Below are 17,900 nucleotides of genomic sequence, written 5' to 3'. Positions count from 1 at the left end.
CCTGAACAGATTTTTTGTTCTTCAAGAGCTACTGCAAGGCTCCGTTAGTCTGCGCTGATATTCGTCTGGCAGGTCCGTACGTCTCCTTTCACCACAGCTACTAGATGCTTAGCACTTCATTACCCATATTTAACAACTACGGCACCCTAAAAGCCTTTTATTTGACAACAGTGGTCTTTCTCAGCTGAGGCAGGTACCCGTGGTGAGAAAGGGGAAAAGGTCAAGAAGAAGAGAAAGGGAACAGAAAAGGAGACAATAGCGAGGGATCAGGTGAGGAGGTGGAGCTGCTGGAATAGTTACCCAGTAAACTGGCTCATACCGATGTCAGAGTAAGTTAGAAATCCTTTATGTAGCATTGTGCATTACTGCTCTATGAATATTTCAGAGATCACACAAACCCACTGCAGCTCAACAGTGCCCCCCAATGACAAAACAGACTTATGAACGTTAATGTGTTGCCAATAACTGCATGATCTGAGAACATGTTATCTATTATAACTCCAAAGAATCAACACTCTGTTTACCCGCCACTGAACAAGTTTTCTTTAATAATTTGTTTCTTTGTTAAATGCTTAATTTAAGCTGCAAAAGATACATTTGACGCAGATAAACATTGACCTGTTTATAACATTCATTAAGTAATGCTTCAGAAATTTTATCTGACCTTAGACAACATTGTATATGACACCAACAATCAAAACATTGTTTTGGTTTCCACCTCCTGTAGAACTGATTGTATTACAAAAAGCAAAAACTGATTTTTTTTAGTAAACACAAGAAAGATACAAAAAAGTGCAATATTAAGGAGACCCTTGGCAGGTGCTCTGGCAATAATCAGCAATCAATCCCTTTGGCATTTGTAAATCAGTATGTGTGAGAAATTAATTCTGGTGTTCCTTTGCAAACATTATGACTCATATTCATTTGTTCATGTCTTCCCCCTTCCCCCCTCATTTTGTTCCTTAACATATCTACATCAATTAATGCCCATCTAGTAGATGGTTTGCCATGGTTTTAAACAAAGAATGAGCAGCTGCCTCAAATAAATCTAAATGCTCATTGCCCACCATCATATTCCAGCCAGAGCCAATAATGCTAACCGTCAGTCTAAAATGTCTCAGCTCTGAGTAAACCACGCCAAATATTCTGCTGCTGGCTGCAAGGGTGAACAAAGACCCTGAAGATTTCTTGCTTTTTTGGTAAAAAGGTTTGTACATTAGCACGTTTGCTACCCTTTTTCTTCGTGTACTCATACAGCAAAGATTTCCAGTAAAGTGTTCTCATTACAATATTTCCCAGTTTCTGTTTTCAAACAAACATGAAATAATGACTCAAAGGCAGCCTGGTGTAATGCAAACCAGCTGCCACTCCAAAGCCTTTTTAACCTGCTGCCCAGATGTTAATACAGCTGTGACGTCACCTGAGAATCAAACCAGTTAGAAAGGTGACAGCGATGTATAAAATGCTCCTTTTAAACTTTTTTTTCTTTAGTTGCCTCCCTCATGCCAGCTGACCGGGCTTTTCAGGAGGGGAGAATTAAAGAGAAAAGCTCAGGAGTGTTTGAGAAAGCTCCTGCAATTTACACTTGAGGTGTATTGAAACATTAAACCATATAAAGCTATCCCAGTGGACCCCATAAGCTTGTGAAATGAGCATAATAACAACTGACATGACATGGTGAGTTGGTCCTTATCAATTGGTTGTGCTTTATGACAGATAATATTAAAATCTTGTTTCCTATGTATACTGGTCAAACGTATTCTCTAGATATCCAATAAAAGTCCCACCCATAAATAGTAATTTTTTAAAATGAACAACACATTTTCCCTGAAACCATAAACTTATCTCACAGAAGAAATTAAATAAGTTACCACTTTGTAACATCGTAGGTGCTGATCTATGAAGGTTTCTGGACTCAACGGGACTGTCTGTAAAACCTCGAAGAAGCAAATTTATGATCAAGACAAAGGATCATCTTGACTTCAAGGGTTCAAATCACTGTTGGATTCTTCCATGTTTTTGTCTACTGGTGTGAAGCTGCAGGCTGCAGTGTCATCAAAAGACCCATAAGATTGCGGAGCTTGATCATCATTTTGTGGGATGCTGGCAGGTGATTTAGGGTTGAGTACTCTGGGAAGGTAAACCTGTTAACGTACAGCCAAGACAAAATGGATGAGCAGTGAAAACAAAAGAAAAGCGTGTTTCTCTATACTGATTTTTGTAAATTCTTAACTCTATGTGATGTGATTCATGCAATGCTGAAAGTGGTGGCCAAAGTATGACCTTGTGAAGACAGAAAGGAAAGATACAGCTTCGAAAAAACAAAACTGGAGTCAGCTTTGAACATAAGTGCAGAAACTACTAATAAGGCTCAAAGTTCACGACTTGAACAACCCTCGGGATCCACTGGGTAGACTTCCATTTTAGCTCTCTCGGGTCTATAATCCTCCAATTTTTTGTGTTATTTAAGTGCAGTTGCATTTTCTGTGGCAGCTGAAGCCAAAGTAATTCATCATTATGTTAGTCATTGCTTATTAATGACTAACAGGACAAATGACAAATAGGGCAAATGAATGGACATGCAGGTTGACGTAAGTTCAGGTCCCTCTTAAATATGCCTGAGCTTTAGTTATAATGTGGACATTTTAAAGAACAAATACAGTACCGAAGTGCTTTCGTCCACGCCCTCTCCTGGATCCTCGTCCTCGTCCTTGACCTGAGAGAGAACGCAAACACATTGAGCACTGATTGTGCAGGACGACATAGAAACAACAGAGTACTGATCACGCACAAGAAAATACTCACCACATAGTTGAGTGGACTGAGGTACTTGAAAAAGCCAAAGCAGGTATAGCTGAGGGAGATGATGATGGTGATACACAGGACCACCAAAGTAAACAGAGATGTGGGTGCCCAGAAACCTGAAACATTGCATGCACACACAAACACAATTTCTACGGAGCCCCTCTGATGACATGGTCCAAAAAATAAATAAATTGTGGCCACAAAATACTACTTCGTGGGCACGAAATGAGTATAATGTGCCCACGAAATACTTATTTGTGCCCACGAAATACTTATTTGTGCCCACGAAATACTTAATTGTGCCCACGAAATACTATTTCGAGGGCACGAAATGCTAATTTGTGGGCACGAAACACTTGACCAATACCCGTGATCCTTCCCAGGCCCTTACAGTTGGTTGACAATAAAATCTATCCCGGCGTCCAGGTCGTACTTATGTCTGTAAAGCAACTTGGCTCTCAATATCCTGTTTAAATGTCTTTCCGTAATAATGGTTCCTTGCATTGCAGGCTTTTCAAAATGCATTTGTAGCTCATTCCCAGCCTAAAATAAAACTCAATCATACTGTCTCTGTCCATGGTGTATAGGTGTAGCCTACTCTTATGCTTATGTCTCTACGCAGCTGTCCAGGAATTGTATCAATATGATGTTCGCATCTTATCTATTTCGTTGCCACAAATGTGTAATTCGTTGCCACGTTATACCCGATTCGTGCCCACAAATTAGCATTTCGTGGGCACGAAGTAGAATTTTGTGGCCACAATTTATTTATTTTTTGGACCATGTCATCAGAGGGGCTCTGTAGATTTCAGATACAGGTATGGAAAACTTTAATTCATAGCTGACAGGGGGGAGGGGGGTGCCTTTGGGTTGAAATAACCGTTCAATACTGAAGACGTGGACTCAAGTAAGCATTAAGTGTGAATGTATAATTTATCATTAAAAACAGATGAGGCAAATCAATTTGTGTAATTTTCATTTTATCTTCAAAATAAGCTTGTCCTGTATTTTTGGCTGCATTTGGCTTATCTTGAACTACAACTACGCAGAGCTAGTCTTCTGATGCTTGAAGTAGCAGTTTTTCCCCCAAAAATAACATTTTAAAAACTCAGTAGCAATGTCTCTCTGCAGAAATCATGACTCAGCTACTCAATAAAATATCCATAAACCTTTTTGTGAGCTCAAACTACTCAAAACAACTTAAAGAAGCGAACTAGCACCGTAGTGATAAAACTGTGACTCTCACAGCAAAACAATGTAGACAGGACATCAAAGGTCAGAGGAAAAGCGTGTACATTTGACTCTGAGATAAAATGTCCCTCAAGCATTATTGGCCATGTTTAGGGTTAAACACAATGGATAATTTGTGTTGCAGAATTTTAAAAGTGGCAGTCAGTGCCGCCTCACAGCAAGGAGGTTTTGAGTCATCTATGCCTGGCTAGCTAGCACGCCAGAGTCCAAAGACATGCACATCAGATAGCATGTTTATGAGGATTAAAAATTGGCAGTTTGTATGGATATGAATTAAAATGGTATGGTATTCTACTTCTATGTATTCTATCATCTAGTGTCTGCTGGGACAGAGTCTGCCTCTCGTGACTCTTTGATAATTTGAGAAACCCTTATGAAAAAGGATGAAAAAGGATAGATTATTTCTCACCCATTCTGAGGGCAGAAAAGAAGTAAAGCCATATTAGGCAGATGATGGGTGCGCCCAGAGCTTGATTCACAGCCTCCAGGTGAACTTGGCGGTCTAGGCGAGCAGACAGGTAAACAAAGCACAGGTTGTATCTGTCCACCAGGTACTTCAGGACCATGTAGATGAGACCTGATACAGTCAGAAAAGAGGCGATTAAAAACTGAAAAGTCAACAGACTATTAGATAATAAAGAAAAAAACAACAACAACAAACATCTAGCGGAGCAACACTTGTGTAGTTACTCACCAAAAGGCACTATTACAGGACAAATGATGCTGTAAGCCAGGATAACCGTGAATAAACAAAGAATCCAGCCGTACATGGCTCCGTATTCAAACTCATATGCCTGATTCTGTAACACGATGTTGACAAGTTATTCACCTTCTAAATACGAAGGGGAGAATCAGAAAGATATTCACAAACAATATATTCTCTAACAGTTGTAGATTTATGACAGAATGAAATTAGAGCAAAGTATAACAGTTAAAGCCACTACAAACCTCTTTGACATATTTCCTTTCAGCAGCAGAGCGAGCAATCATCAAACGAATGACGTAAAGCAGTAACCCTGGCAACCGCAACAACTCCATCGCAGAGCCCACGAGGGCTGCTGCAATTACGTAGTTGACAAAAAATGCCCCTTGGTCAGGTAAAAACACACACCTGGTGTAATCAAACCAGAGACCACCAAAAGAGAAGAACAGGGCAAAACGTTAATTTCGGTAAATAAATAGTTTGTCCAGGATCATAAGAAGCTATATTTAAAAACATTTACCCATTTTGTATGATATTACACTATTACACTGTCTAAGCATGTCAGCTTCAATCAAACCATTATAATCTCAGAAAAGCATCTAGCTGTAAATAAAACAACCAACAATCCTACTTTAAATGTAAAATTTATATTCTAAATCAATGTAAAGAACACAGTACAAAATAATCTTAAAAACAGGCAAGTTATTAATATGTTAGTAAAGCTTGTATTATATAATATCAAAGAAATGATGACTTAATCTCAACTCTATTAACTTTCAAGATAGCTCACTTACTCAAATCTCACTGTCCCATTGGAGAGAAATTCTTTGTCAAATAGCCATTGGAAGAACACAGCAAGACTAAACAAAAACACAGAAAGTTAGCCAAGCTTTCTTGGCTACATGTACCGACACCATTAAACATCTCTACACTTGGGGGAATTTTTATTTTACTGAGCAAACTACATATGAACATAAAAAGGATTTATTTCATGCAAAGCATTTACACTTGGCTGTGGCGACTGAGCTTGGATAGTTTTTGTCAGCGAGTCTTATGAAATGTAGGCCAACAGTGAGTTATGGCTTCTGATACATGGAAGTGTTTGAGTTCCTCCATTTCTTGCTGTATGCGACATACTGAGAAGTAGTTTCAGTGAATAGACAATAAACCTAGTTTTTTTGTAAACTGGTGCTTATTCAAACTGGCAGTAATAAAAATTACCTGGTGAGTCCTAGCGAGGGGAGGAGGAGTACCATGAAGAGCAGAAAAAAGTACAGCTTGCGCATCATGCTCAGCTGCTCGCTGGACCTGAGACACAGATGGCAGCGGAATAAAACAAATTACCTCTGAAACCAATCAGTACACTACTGCTCTGTGTGTGTGTGTGTGTGTTTGTTTGTGTCCTTTCTACCTGCTCCAGTGTGCCTCTCCTAGTGTAGAATAGTACACTATTGTAGGAAGCAGGGCAGAGAAGGCCCACAGCAGGAACGTGGGGAAGAACTGACTGATGATGGGGCTCTAGGGCAAAAAACAAACAAAACAACCTTTAGACTTGCTGCAAACCTGTGATGGTTAACTGTGTTTGCATGTGCAAGTCTCACATTAAGAGCGTTGATGGGCTTGGTCACGTTGAACTTATCCATGGTGTTGATAATGATAGTGGGGGTCGTGAATAAGGTCAGCAGGATGAAAAGGAATAAATTTAGCGCTACATAGCGCGCGTACCATGAAAAACCCTGCACTGAGAGATTTTCCCTATGGGTTAGGAAAAACGTGAAAAACAGAAATAACAGGAGAGTTACATACAAAGAGACACTGCAAAGAAAAGGCTGGTGTGCACCGTGAATACTTCCTCATAAATGTCTCCTGTTTCTGATGTGAACAGTATACATTAAGAATACAAATGTTGTGTGCTTGCTTTCTCAAAAAAGATTAAATTACTACGCCGATAAAATGTGACAGCAAACGCGCTCTAGTGTGAACCCTCAAAGCGGCCCACATGCGCAAAAGAAGACCATTCAAACAGCAGTCGCTTTCTAAAACATCAGATATGTATCGGATTCAGTACCACATACGAAAGTGACCCAGATCAGATTTGAAAATATCGCATTTGTGCTGTTCACACGGTCATACCATGATTGGATATGGGTCGCAAAGGGTCAAAAAAGTCAGATTTGATGCGCTTTCGCCTGCAGTGTGAACGTAGCCTATGTGCAGAGTATAGGTTTTGATGTTAGTACAGGCAGAACTTAGATGCTCAAATTGTAAAATTCTGGGCTGACACAAATAAAGGTACTTTTGACTGCTCCCTTTTTTCTAAATGTTGCCACAGTTTGGAGTGAAAGATAATAAACCAGATAACTTTGCTACATTCCACAAATACTAATGCTTACTAACAATTTTGCCAGAGTCAATGTATTTTTTTGTATTATTATTTTGTTATTGTTGCCACTTAGTCCATCTACATAGATAAATTAGTTTATGAGTAAAATTCTACGGAGTGCATGGGGAGCATACAGTGTGAAAGGTTAGTGTTTCAGATCTTACCAGTAAACATTCCTTGTATATGGTGCAAACCCGACGCGCCACTTGTTCACTTTCAGACTTTGGCTTTTGGATGACGGCTGGCGCTGCGCTCCACAACAGCTGCTCATGGTACCACACTTGACTGCATTGAAGTCTTTCAGAATTCTGCAGCAGGTAAATGATAACTTTTAACGATTAACGTTTGCATTAGCTTTCAGAAAAATTGCCACGAGGCATTTTCCCATTAAACGTCAACAGAATAAGAAATCTGATGACAACGCAATTAAGAGATCATGGTCCTCATCAGGGAAGAGGATAAACCACACAGAATATTGCTGCTTACAGAAAAACACTGACACACTTGGCATGCCAATGTTGGTTACACTGTCAAAGCATGTTGCTCTTACAAAAATAAAAATAATGGAAACAGCAGTCAGTCACCAAATGAGTTACAATGCAGTTGGACCCATTACATACAAAAGTAGCACATACTGTACAGCAAGTAATGATAGTACAGATAGTAAGAACACTTAAGTCACCGTCAGTGACAACCCCAACTGTAACCCTAACCCTAGGCTATTAAAATATGTATGTAATTATGCATTTTTTGTAAATTTGTTAATTTGGAAATAATCTGACACAGGGCAGAGTTAAGGTTAGGGTTACCACTTATGACTATTTGGACCTCAAAAGGTTACACTAATACTCACAATTTGGCCATGGCCTCAGTCTGTAAGGTGACAAAAGCAATCCCTAGGGGGTAGTGTGGTGCTATTTCTGCCTCTTGTCTCACCTCTTCCAGCAGTAACCTTTCTTTAGCATGGTAATGCTCTATGGCGTCAACCTGAGAAGACACAAACACAGAAAATATTATTTTAATAGACAGTACACGTTTTCTGAATCAGTTTCATTTTCAGATTTAGCACTCTGCAGTGTAGATCTTTAATTATATTTCGAAGATTAAGCTAAAAGCTCACCAACTACTTTAAATGCTTTATGGATCTTGTTCTGCATAGCATTGAAACTGAACATTTAAACATATTCCCTTAAAAAAAATCCTCTTTTGTCTTATCATTTTCTAATAACATTTAATTTTACGATACTGGAATACAAAGCAGCAGATAATACATTTCTGAAAGCGCTGTAACTAGATTTAAGCAAGTGTTTCCTCCATTATTTCTTCAATATTATGTGCAAACACAATGCAAACCATCTAAACTCTACTCCTACAAAGGTTGATTGTCTTGTTAATAGTGTTAAAGCCTCACTGCAAACGACCCTGGAAACTGTGGCTTAAAAAGGAAGGCAACAAATCAAGGATATTTAACTCCCTGGTATAACTCACAAACAAGCACCATGAAGCAAATAACTCAAAAATTAGAGAGAATATTGAGTTGTACACACTTAAAACACAACAAAACAAACAAACAAACAAACACACACAAAACCCCAACAACATTCTATGAACAAGCACTTGATGACAGTGGGTCATCAAGTGCTCTGTTGCAACCAGACAGATGGCCAATGAGTGGTTAGAGCTCTGTTGAGCCAAACATTCCTTTAACCATTAGAACTTTAAAAAAATTCATCATTAAGGATAGCAACTCGAATAACTGCTGATATTTACTGTGACTTTCTCTCCCACTGATCTGAGTTAACTTGAATAAATGCTTCCTCTAAACCATTAAGGTCCCTTTTAGCCCACATTCTTACAAGACTGCTCAAAGTAGTTTCACCATTAATTAGTGATTCATTTTTAAATATGATTCATCTATCTTTATTAAGAGATTACATACCACAGGCTTTTAGGGTGGCAGTAATTAAATCTTTACTTAAAAAGTAGTCACTTGATCCAACTGTCCTAGCTGATTATAGATTTCTAATCTTCCTTTTATCTCAGGAAATCTTAAAAGAGCAGCTGTAAAACAGATAACTGATCACTTGCAAACAAATGTTTATTTGAACAGTTTCAGTCAGGACTGAGAACTCATAACAGTACAGAAAGTCTTAGTGAAGGTCTCACATGGTCTTCTTGCATCCACTGACTGTGTATTAATTTCTGTACAGTTCCAGCGAGACTTCAGTGAAGAGTTAAACACCGTTAACTATAATATTTTACTATAGAGATTAGAACCTGCCGGAGGTATTTAAGATACTATGCTGCAGTGATTTGAATCATATCTATGTGAAAGCTAGTTAATCCAAGTTGTGCAGCTGTTTACATTATATGTTTCCCTTGGGTAAATGATTAAAATATTATTTAAAAAATACTGCATACATTTTCATTGCAATGCAGATGATACCCAGCTTTATTTCTTCATGATACAAATTAACTAGTTAAACTACTATGTCTTAAAGATATAAAGACCCAAATGTCCTCTAATTTCCTACTTTGGTACACAACTGTAATTGTGAGCTGGCGCTATATACATAATACTGAACTTAAAATGGTGCAGAACTCTGATCATCTGGCCTGGCTCACCTTCACACAGCTGACGCAGCAACATAAGTAGCCACACATACGGGGGGTGATGAACACACGTTGTCCTTTTTTCCGTAGGACATGCTCATAGTAGCACAGGTTTTTCCCAGCACGTATCCTGAGATGAAAAAAACCCACAACAACAAGAACAACAAAAAGACAAACTCAAAAACCAATAAAAAAACAAAAAAAAACCCCACACAGACTGATTGACACAGATTGACACTACTTGACAACTATGTGTACATAAAAAAACCCGGTCACACTTCCTAATGCTTGAATTTGCATAAAAGTCGCCAATGCTCTGCTGACTGACTGCTGCTCTGCCTACTTTCTGTGAAATTAACATCAGCACAAAATCTGTGCACCATGAGCTTCATGACCTGGGTTGCTATGGCTGAGCAGCTCTTGTAGCTGTAATGTGTAGGCGGTCCGCTACTTTTGTAAAAAGTTGAATATGCTCTACAAGATAGTGTTTGAAAACATTTTGAGGTTAGAAAAACAAATGTGAAACTGTCACACATTTGAACTTACTGATAAAGTATAAAATACACACATGATTTTCTTACCTTTCCTTATCAAGGTACATGAGCTTGGTCACATTATACGCCAAGGTGACAGCACACACTTGACAGGAAGGGTATGCCTCTCTTTAAACAAACACAGTTGGTTACAATTACTTGTCTCCATGCTCAAGACAAAATGTGAACAAAACCAGAATTTCATTATAATTTTTATTATACAATTCTGTTTACTCACACGAAATGGGTCTTTACATCTTCTGCTGTTACTTCTTTGGGGAGGGAACACACAAACAAGGTGTTTCTGGCCTAGGAAAAGAAAATCAGAAGGGGAACTTAACACTTCTCACAGAAAAATGCAATCCAATGTAAAAGGATAGTGGGAAACTAACATCCCAGCCATGTATTATCATAAATTTACATCAAATAGCATCCAGTCTAGTCTGAGTACTCTAGTCTACTCCGGTGCTCTGACACTCACTATCTCTCTGCGCGTGCCCTTCATTCGTGACACGTGACGCTGCAGCAGCAGAGCCGTCAGGATCAGGTAGATAACTGCAAATACTGTGTGTAGCCATAACAGGTTGTTTCTACAAGAAAATACCAGAAGGACAGTTATTCAAAGTAGACAATAAAGACAAGAAAATACCATCCTACGGTATCAGGGTTTGTTCAAACGTCATAATTTATAAAGCAGTTACCCCTTTTTCAGATTTCCAATAGTTGTCTCTCCAAACTTCTGTTTGTCAATATCTGAAAGAAATAAAACCTTTTTTTTTTAAATTAGCAAAAATATGAATAGACACATATCACAGAACAATGAATTTAACCTTTAAAAAAATGGCTTAAAAACATGCTTAATGGTCTGTGGGTACAAATCACTGATTATGAAGTGGACAGCTCAGCTCCTGAGTTCTTGTTGCTTGACTCACGCCTGACCTTTAATCAGTAAATTTTTTAACTTCAGCCGTTAAGCTGATTTTTTTTCTTGAAACACAAGAGTGAAGGGTACACTTTGAAACTTACTCAGAAGGCCTCCAGTCATGTTGACAGGTAGTATGACACCGATGGACAAGACGGTGAGAATCACCAGCAGGTAAATCAAATGTCGCTCGTATGACAGGTAGTGAACAGCATCCATGCCACACTTGGCTTTTATCTTTTCATCACTGCGACATAAGCATACAAATACAAAATCACACCTCACATATTCTGCCTCATTGTTGAAAGGATGACAAAGTAGGTTTTTGGAGTGAAACAATGATTAAAACAGGAAAAAAAAGAAAAAAGAAAAACACTCACTCTATTGTGAATAAATACCACAGCCAAGAGCAGAATCCCTGAACAAAAAGAGAGATCTGTTATTGCTCTAAAATACCCAAAGAAGACCTGCGTAAAGCCCTTTGTCACCTTTCAAAAACACGCTGAGACTAAAACCAACTTCCTACAATTGCAAGTCATGGTCACGGATTCAAAAAGGGCATAAGTGTTAGCAAAGCACATTATATTGATATCTTTGAGCAACCAACATTCCAGTGGATTAAAACTGTCTGCCTGCAATGCTATTAGGTATATGCGGTCAAATGTATTAAGTGAAGCCTGTGAACCAGTTTAGGTGAGGAACTTGAGCTCACTTCATATCCCAAACACACATCCTAATTTGATGGTTTGTTTATGTTTTAGTGGGTTTCATGCATTTTCAAAAGAAGGTAGTGTTTTAAAAAACCAAACAAAAAAAATCTGTTTTTTGATCATTACTACATCGAGTATTAACTGAAGTCAGTTTAACTTAACGATACCATTTATCTTTATCAGTACAACCACCGTTTTATGCTTTATTAATTCTCATTTTTAGTGGCATTCTTTTACATACCGTGTCATAATCTGGTTCCTCCATGTTGGACCCAGTGGATGACTTACGTCCATAGCGACGGTGTGATGAGCCAGTGAACCTGATATACAAAGTGGCTGTGTCAAAGACTAATGCAGATTCAGTTTACAATTTCAAAATCTAGATTCTGGGTAGTATGTGCACCACATGTCCTTCTGCTTAGATTATGCTCAAACTTAACTGACCCGTCATCGTCTGCGACCAAAGCTAAACGTCCGTAGTCCCAGAACTGCTTCCTGATAATCGTGAAGATGATCAGCAGAATCTGTGGATAGCAATACAACTGACCATTTATCACTATTATGTCTTAAATTGCTCTATTGGAAGAATTTACTTTTGCTTTTAAAACATTAAAAGGAAAGAATGTATTCACAAGACAAAGAACTGAGTTTTAAAGTATTTGTAATTATGTCTCCCTTTATCAGAAGCAGATCAGAAAGGGGCAGAAACAAACCACAAAGACAACGAAGTTGATTAGCAGGACAGCTGGCACTCCTCCAAATTCGAGTCCTTTTAGGACGGTGCTCTGTGTGGAGTTGAAGCAGACAGTGCCATCGCTACGGTTTGCAGGCAGGTGGGACTCTTGCTCCCACCACAGTGATTTCATTACTGGAGTGGACCAGCTGTCTCTCTGTAGAGAATAAAAGCACTGCACGATTAAAATGAGATCTCTCATAGTCACAGAAGTGGAAGACATATTAACTCAACTACTGATGACTTGTGGGAGTACCACCATTAAGGCTTTAAACTGTGTGATCACAAACAAATCTCAAACCAATGGTCCCTGAGTGCCGACTTTTGAACAATGATTTCCCCGATTAGCAAACCTTTGAATAAGGGATGCAACATTTTCTTTGAAATTGCAACAATCAACCACCAATTACTGCTATTATTGAGAAACATGTTACGATAAAATAAATAAATAGTCATAATGTAATTAATTATTTAATGAATTATTTAATTAAATTTTATTTTAACTTAATAATTAATTAAATTAATTGTTTCATTATTTTTAATGACTGTATTTACTTTTTAGTAGTGGACATCAGGTCTTTTTAGATCACAAAAAAAAAAAAATGTAATTAATGTCATTCTACCGTTACCGTTTGTGTGGATTTCTGGCCAAACTTGAATGGTTAAATGAAGGAAACATATCTGAACACTGAAACACCAATAACTTCTCAGAGTCTAACTTAAAAAAAACAATTAAAATCCATTCTACACACCTAATAGTCACACAAAGCTGGGTTGTTAAGTCTTGTCACTCATGGCACAAACAATGATCATGGATGAAAGGACAGAGGGCTGAGTGAGGCAGACAGGATTTTACTCAGAACTGTCAAAGTGGAGTCATACTTAGTGCTGTCAGGAGAGGAGCTGGAGGAGGGCCAGACAGTACTGCTGTACATACCATCTTTTGAGGAGCATTGGCAAACTAACAACACCTGAAGTCTGTTATTGAGTAATGTGTAAGCAATGGCTCTGAGGTTGTAGGATTTGGTTTATGAACTGCCAAACAGGACACTAGGGGTGGGCGGTATATAGTAGAAACCATATGAACGGTACTGCGATAGCGCATGTTAATGGTGTCATCATGGTAAATGGTAAGTGGACAGATTCTTATATAGCGTTTTTCTACTCTCCCGGATTGCTCAAAGCGACAACATGCCTCATTCACCCATTAGCCACCCACACAAGCACTTCTAAACACAAGTGCAAACTAAACTACATTCACATTCCAAAGAATGCATCAGTTAGTATCTTGCCCAAGGATACTTGGCATGCAGACTGGAGGAGCCAGGGATCGAACCACCAACCTTCCGATCAGTAGCTGATCTGCTCTACCACCTGAGCAACAGCCACCCACCATCAAGCCGGTCAAAAGGATTATGGTATGGTCAAAAGCATTGCAGCGGCTGCAAGCAATATCATCTGCAAATTATGCTGAGCGACAGTAGGGAGAAGATGAAGCACGTTTTGGAATATTAGGAAAGCCAAAAACTGTGCTTCTTCCATTTCCCTACCATTTATTCATTAATATTTAATGATGACGCAGTATATTAATGACTAACCTCAGTATTGTGGATGGATTATCTCAGTTGTTCTCCTGACTGAAGTTTGGTCCATTTACAGCATCCTGCCATGTGATTGCATTTGTCCCTAAACATCAGGAACACTCTGGTTAACTTTTATCAAATGGAAAAAGGTTAGCGTTCATCATCCAGCTTCACTGTGTTTATGTTATGCTAACATAAATGTGTCGCTAGTGATCACATAACACATCATTATATACCAGCTAGCCCAACTTAGTAACCCTAAAAAAGACACTGCTGTTTAGTTTTCTGTCTTCATTTACTTTGGAAGTGATAGCAGAGCTGTACATTTGAATTCTTTCAGAAATATCTCAGTCAGAACATGGTATATCACTTTTAGGTGGAAACTAGTGAGCTAACTTCCAGCTAACTTCTAAATTTAATAAATTCTGTGTTCATGGATGCCTGGATGTTAAACTTAATTGTTACACTGAACATTTTATTATAGATGAAATAATTTAGACAGTTTTTAACTCTCAGTGATGCCGCAGTGTTCGTTTGACTTTGGAACCTGAAGCCAACAGAGTTTTAAACCCAGAATACTTCGCGAGCTCCTGAGTATGGTAACTGTAATGCTCCGACAATCCATCAAGCGGTGCAGCTTGTTAGCCTAACAAAGTCATTCTAAAACATTTTTTGACAGATTTTTGACACTGTCGATTTTTGAGAATATTAAAGGATTTTAAGTGCGCCTTATAGTGCGGGAAATACGGTATACAGAAGAAAAGAATATATCGCAACATATATTGTTACCGCACATGCTTCAAATTATACCATGGATTTCAGGCCATATCACCCAGCCCTACAGGACACGTATGGTTTCAGCTGATTGAGGAAGGCTTGTGGCATTCTGTTTAAGGAAGTATCCTCTTAAGAGGGACATCAAGATCATGGTTTATCCTGACGGACTTCCTAATTTTGAATCTGTCTCGACTTATTGAACTGGCTATAATTAGGACCCATTACATTCAGATACTAGGTTGCCTAAGTCAAGCTGTGAACAGAGATATGCTGAAGAATTTTTTCAATTTTAATTCTACCTTCAGAGAGGACTCTTCCCCTCTCTGGTTTGCCTAGTTTCTGTTTGATTTAGATCAGAGGACTACCTGTCTTGTTGGTTGTGGGCAGAGTTGTCCTGTTTTCATGTTTCATGCTAAAAAACAATTTCAAATCAATTTCAGTACCATTTAAAATGAATTGATAAATACAGGAGATGTACAGTTTCATGCACTTTTAACATATATATAAATATTATAAAAATCAACAGGGTAAAAGAAGAAAATCTGTACCCTGCCTTCTGCTTCCTGAAGGATGGCCACAGGTTTAAGTCCTGCCGTCCACTTTTGTTTTGGAAGTAGTAAAATTACTGTACATTTCAGAAATCCTACTAAGTCAAAGATAAGACTCTAAAATTGAGGAAACTATTTAATATTTTTTAAGCAAAAGAGTCATAATATTAGCAAGAAAGGATCACTTAGCCTCCTTTGGGGCAATAAAATGTGGAAGCTGCAAATTCTCCGTCATTTTGAAATGAAAGTTAATGTTCTCTCTTAGCCCAACCCCCACAAAAGTGGCAGCACAATTAAAAACAATTTACAAGATGTCCTCTTGACAGTGCAGCAGGACTCAAACTGCATAAATGGTGTTTGATGTAAAAGTCTTAGAATTGTCCAGCCCGAGTAAAAGGAGGATATATGCTGGAAAAGCTGAAACCAGCAAATGTTTGCTAATAATCTAGCCATTTTCTTCTGCTCATCCAAATCAAGGTTTCAGTAGTATTTAAGCCTATGCCAGCTGTCACAGATACTGGTACGGGTCTGTCACATGGGTGAGACAGACAGCAATTTATGATCACATTCATGCCAAGAGCCAGCTCAGAAGCACCAACCTAAGAGGCATGTGTTTGGACTGTGGGAGAAAGCTGTAGTACCCAGTAAGAAGGAACCTTGCTATGGAGCACTACATTAGTTGCTATTTGACTTAATGACCTAATTAGTTAATTGATTATCAGAGTTTTAAGTGAGCAATAGCAAACAAATAGGCCGTAGCGTTTCACAACTCTGCAACTTTCAGCATTTCAAAAGCAAGTTTCAAGTCTTGCGGCTCTAGATTAAATCAGAGGATATTCCAGATTAAGACACTTGAACCGTGTTGCGATAATCAGTTTTTGCTGTCTGTGCATGCATTGGCAGCTGCTAGTTATAACTCCGAGAAAAGCACTGCAGAGATCTTATAACAGAAGTAAAAGTAGTAAGAGTGTAGTGTAGTAAATGCATAACTTTTGTATATCCAGCAGGGTCGTCTTTGTAGCTGTTCATATTAGATACAGTTGAATCTATCAACTGCTGTTAGGTAGGTGGTATTTTATACAATTACTTGTTTGTACTATGTGACTTTTTAGACTGCGAAACTAAGTACATGTGCGTTCCCCTCTGCTTGATTAACACTTGACAGCTTCCTGTAGTGTACTGCAGTCTGCTTTCTGAAATGCGTGCAGAAACCTGATAAGGTCTGTGGCTTTTTTTTTGTCGTGTGAAGTAATACTGGTGATGTGTCATTTAGCCACTTAGCTCCATGTTAACTAACATTCATCTCTAGTGATCCACCTTCACTGAAACAGATGCGCCACGCTGAGTCACGCGGATCAAAACTGCAATATAGGCCACGAGTTAAGAACTTTACTCAACGCTAGCACAAAATAAATTTACGAGTAACAACATTCACAGTACAAAAGCGGGACAACGTTGTTTAGTCTTAATCTGACTGAGACATTTCTATAAGTAACACAAGGTGAAACAAGTGTCTCTGAAACAGCTGTTTGACAGTTTGACTGAACGCACACAAAGAGGCTATTGTTAAAGTAAAATGCCCAAGCTCAAAATTAAACAAACGCGTAGTGTAAACTGGTTAACCGAAGCAATGGTTACACCGAAATGAAGCAATGGTTAAAATAGTTAAAGAACGAAAGAGTTAGCTAGTGCTAATAAGGTAAACAAAACTTTGCTTACCTACTCAAAGTCACGAAGCTACGTCAACATCCGCTAAACAACTTGATTAACTTGTTCAGACAGGGTGTAGGCGTGGTTTCCAGATTATCCGCAAAGATTTGTGCTGAGTAGCCTTACCGGTATGTCAATGGGTTTGGTTTTTTTTTTTTTCGTTTTATTTTGCGTGGAACAAAACTTCAATCTACTTTAAATAACTGAAGTCTGGTAAAACTTCGCCCCTCTCCCGTCTCTGCCCTCCTTTAATGAACTGAGTATGCGCAGACGCAGCAGAAGCTTTCTTGCGCTCGGGGTCCTGTCATTCCTTCAAACTGCAGGGAAGCAAGTAGTAGACAGGAAGATCCGCTTACTGCAGACTTTCAAACCACATGCGTAAATATCTGGAGGGACTACATTTTTGAAAATATCTGAACTGGTGAAACATGACAGTAATGTGAGAAAGCAATGTCACAGAGAAAGTGAAAACACCCCCTAAAACTGGGAAGTATTTATACCACGTCTTTTAGTATTGACTAATGGTAACATTATTTTTTGAACCGTGATTCAGAAAACAGCATGCATAGGTAATGAGGTTTAAGTTGACAAAGTTTAAAGTTGTACAGAAGACACCTCTGCTGGGAGTA

At 38.6% G+C, this 17,900-nt stretch overlaps 1 protein-coding gene across 4 annotated transcripts; it reads right to left on the bottom strand.

Moving 5' to 3' along the window:
• Window positions 1–519: 519 nt before the first annotated feature.
• Window positions 520–17,563, bottom strand: tmem63a (transmembrane protein 63A). Of its 4 annotated transcripts, none has more exons than XM_076873785.1 (24): window positions 17,281–17,563; window positions 14,252–14,339; window positions 12,634–12,810; window positions 12,365–12,444; window positions 12,162–12,240; window positions 11,591–11,628; window positions 11,315–11,457; window positions 10,990–11,041; window positions 10,770–10,878; window positions 10,527–10,597; window positions 10,337–10,417; window positions 9,768–9,885; window positions 7,996–8,129; window positions 7,307–7,450; window positions 6,361–6,514; window positions 6,171–6,277; window positions 5,981–6,067; window positions 5,554–5,619; window positions 5,005–5,167; window positions 4,751–4,856; window positions 4,466–4,633; window positions 2,806–2,921; window positions 2,666–2,716; window positions 520–2,144 (listed from the first exon to the last, which is right to left on the bottom strand). In XM_076873785.1, exons 3-24 carry the CDS (start codon window positions 12,784–12,786, stop codon window positions 1,983–1,985), a joined length of 2,382 nt encoding a protein of 793 aa, XP_076729900.1. In that variant the 5' UTR covers window positions 12,787–12,810; window positions 14,252–14,339; window positions 17,281–17,563; the 3' UTR covers window positions 520–1,982. The 4 variants fall into 4 exon arrangements, with proteins under 4 accessions (XP_076729900.1, XP_076729901.1, XP_012772097.1 ...); XM_076873786.1 differs by having other exon boundaries at window positions 17,285–17,563; XM_012916643.5 differs by lacking the exon at window positions 14,252–14,339.
• Window positions 17,564–17,900: the final 337 nt, after the last annotated feature.

Source organism: Maylandia zebra, linkage group LG15 (genome assembly GCF_041146795.1).
Source record: "Maylandia zebra isolate NMK-2024a linkage group LG15, Mzebra_GT3a, whole genome shotgun sequence".
NCBI classification, from domain to species: domain Eukaryota; kingdom Metazoa; phylum Chordata; class Actinopteri; order Cichliformes; family Cichlidae; genus Maylandia; species Maylandia zebra.
Note: the sequence above shows the minus strand (reverse complement) of the source record. Positions and strands in the feature narration are given on the sequence as shown.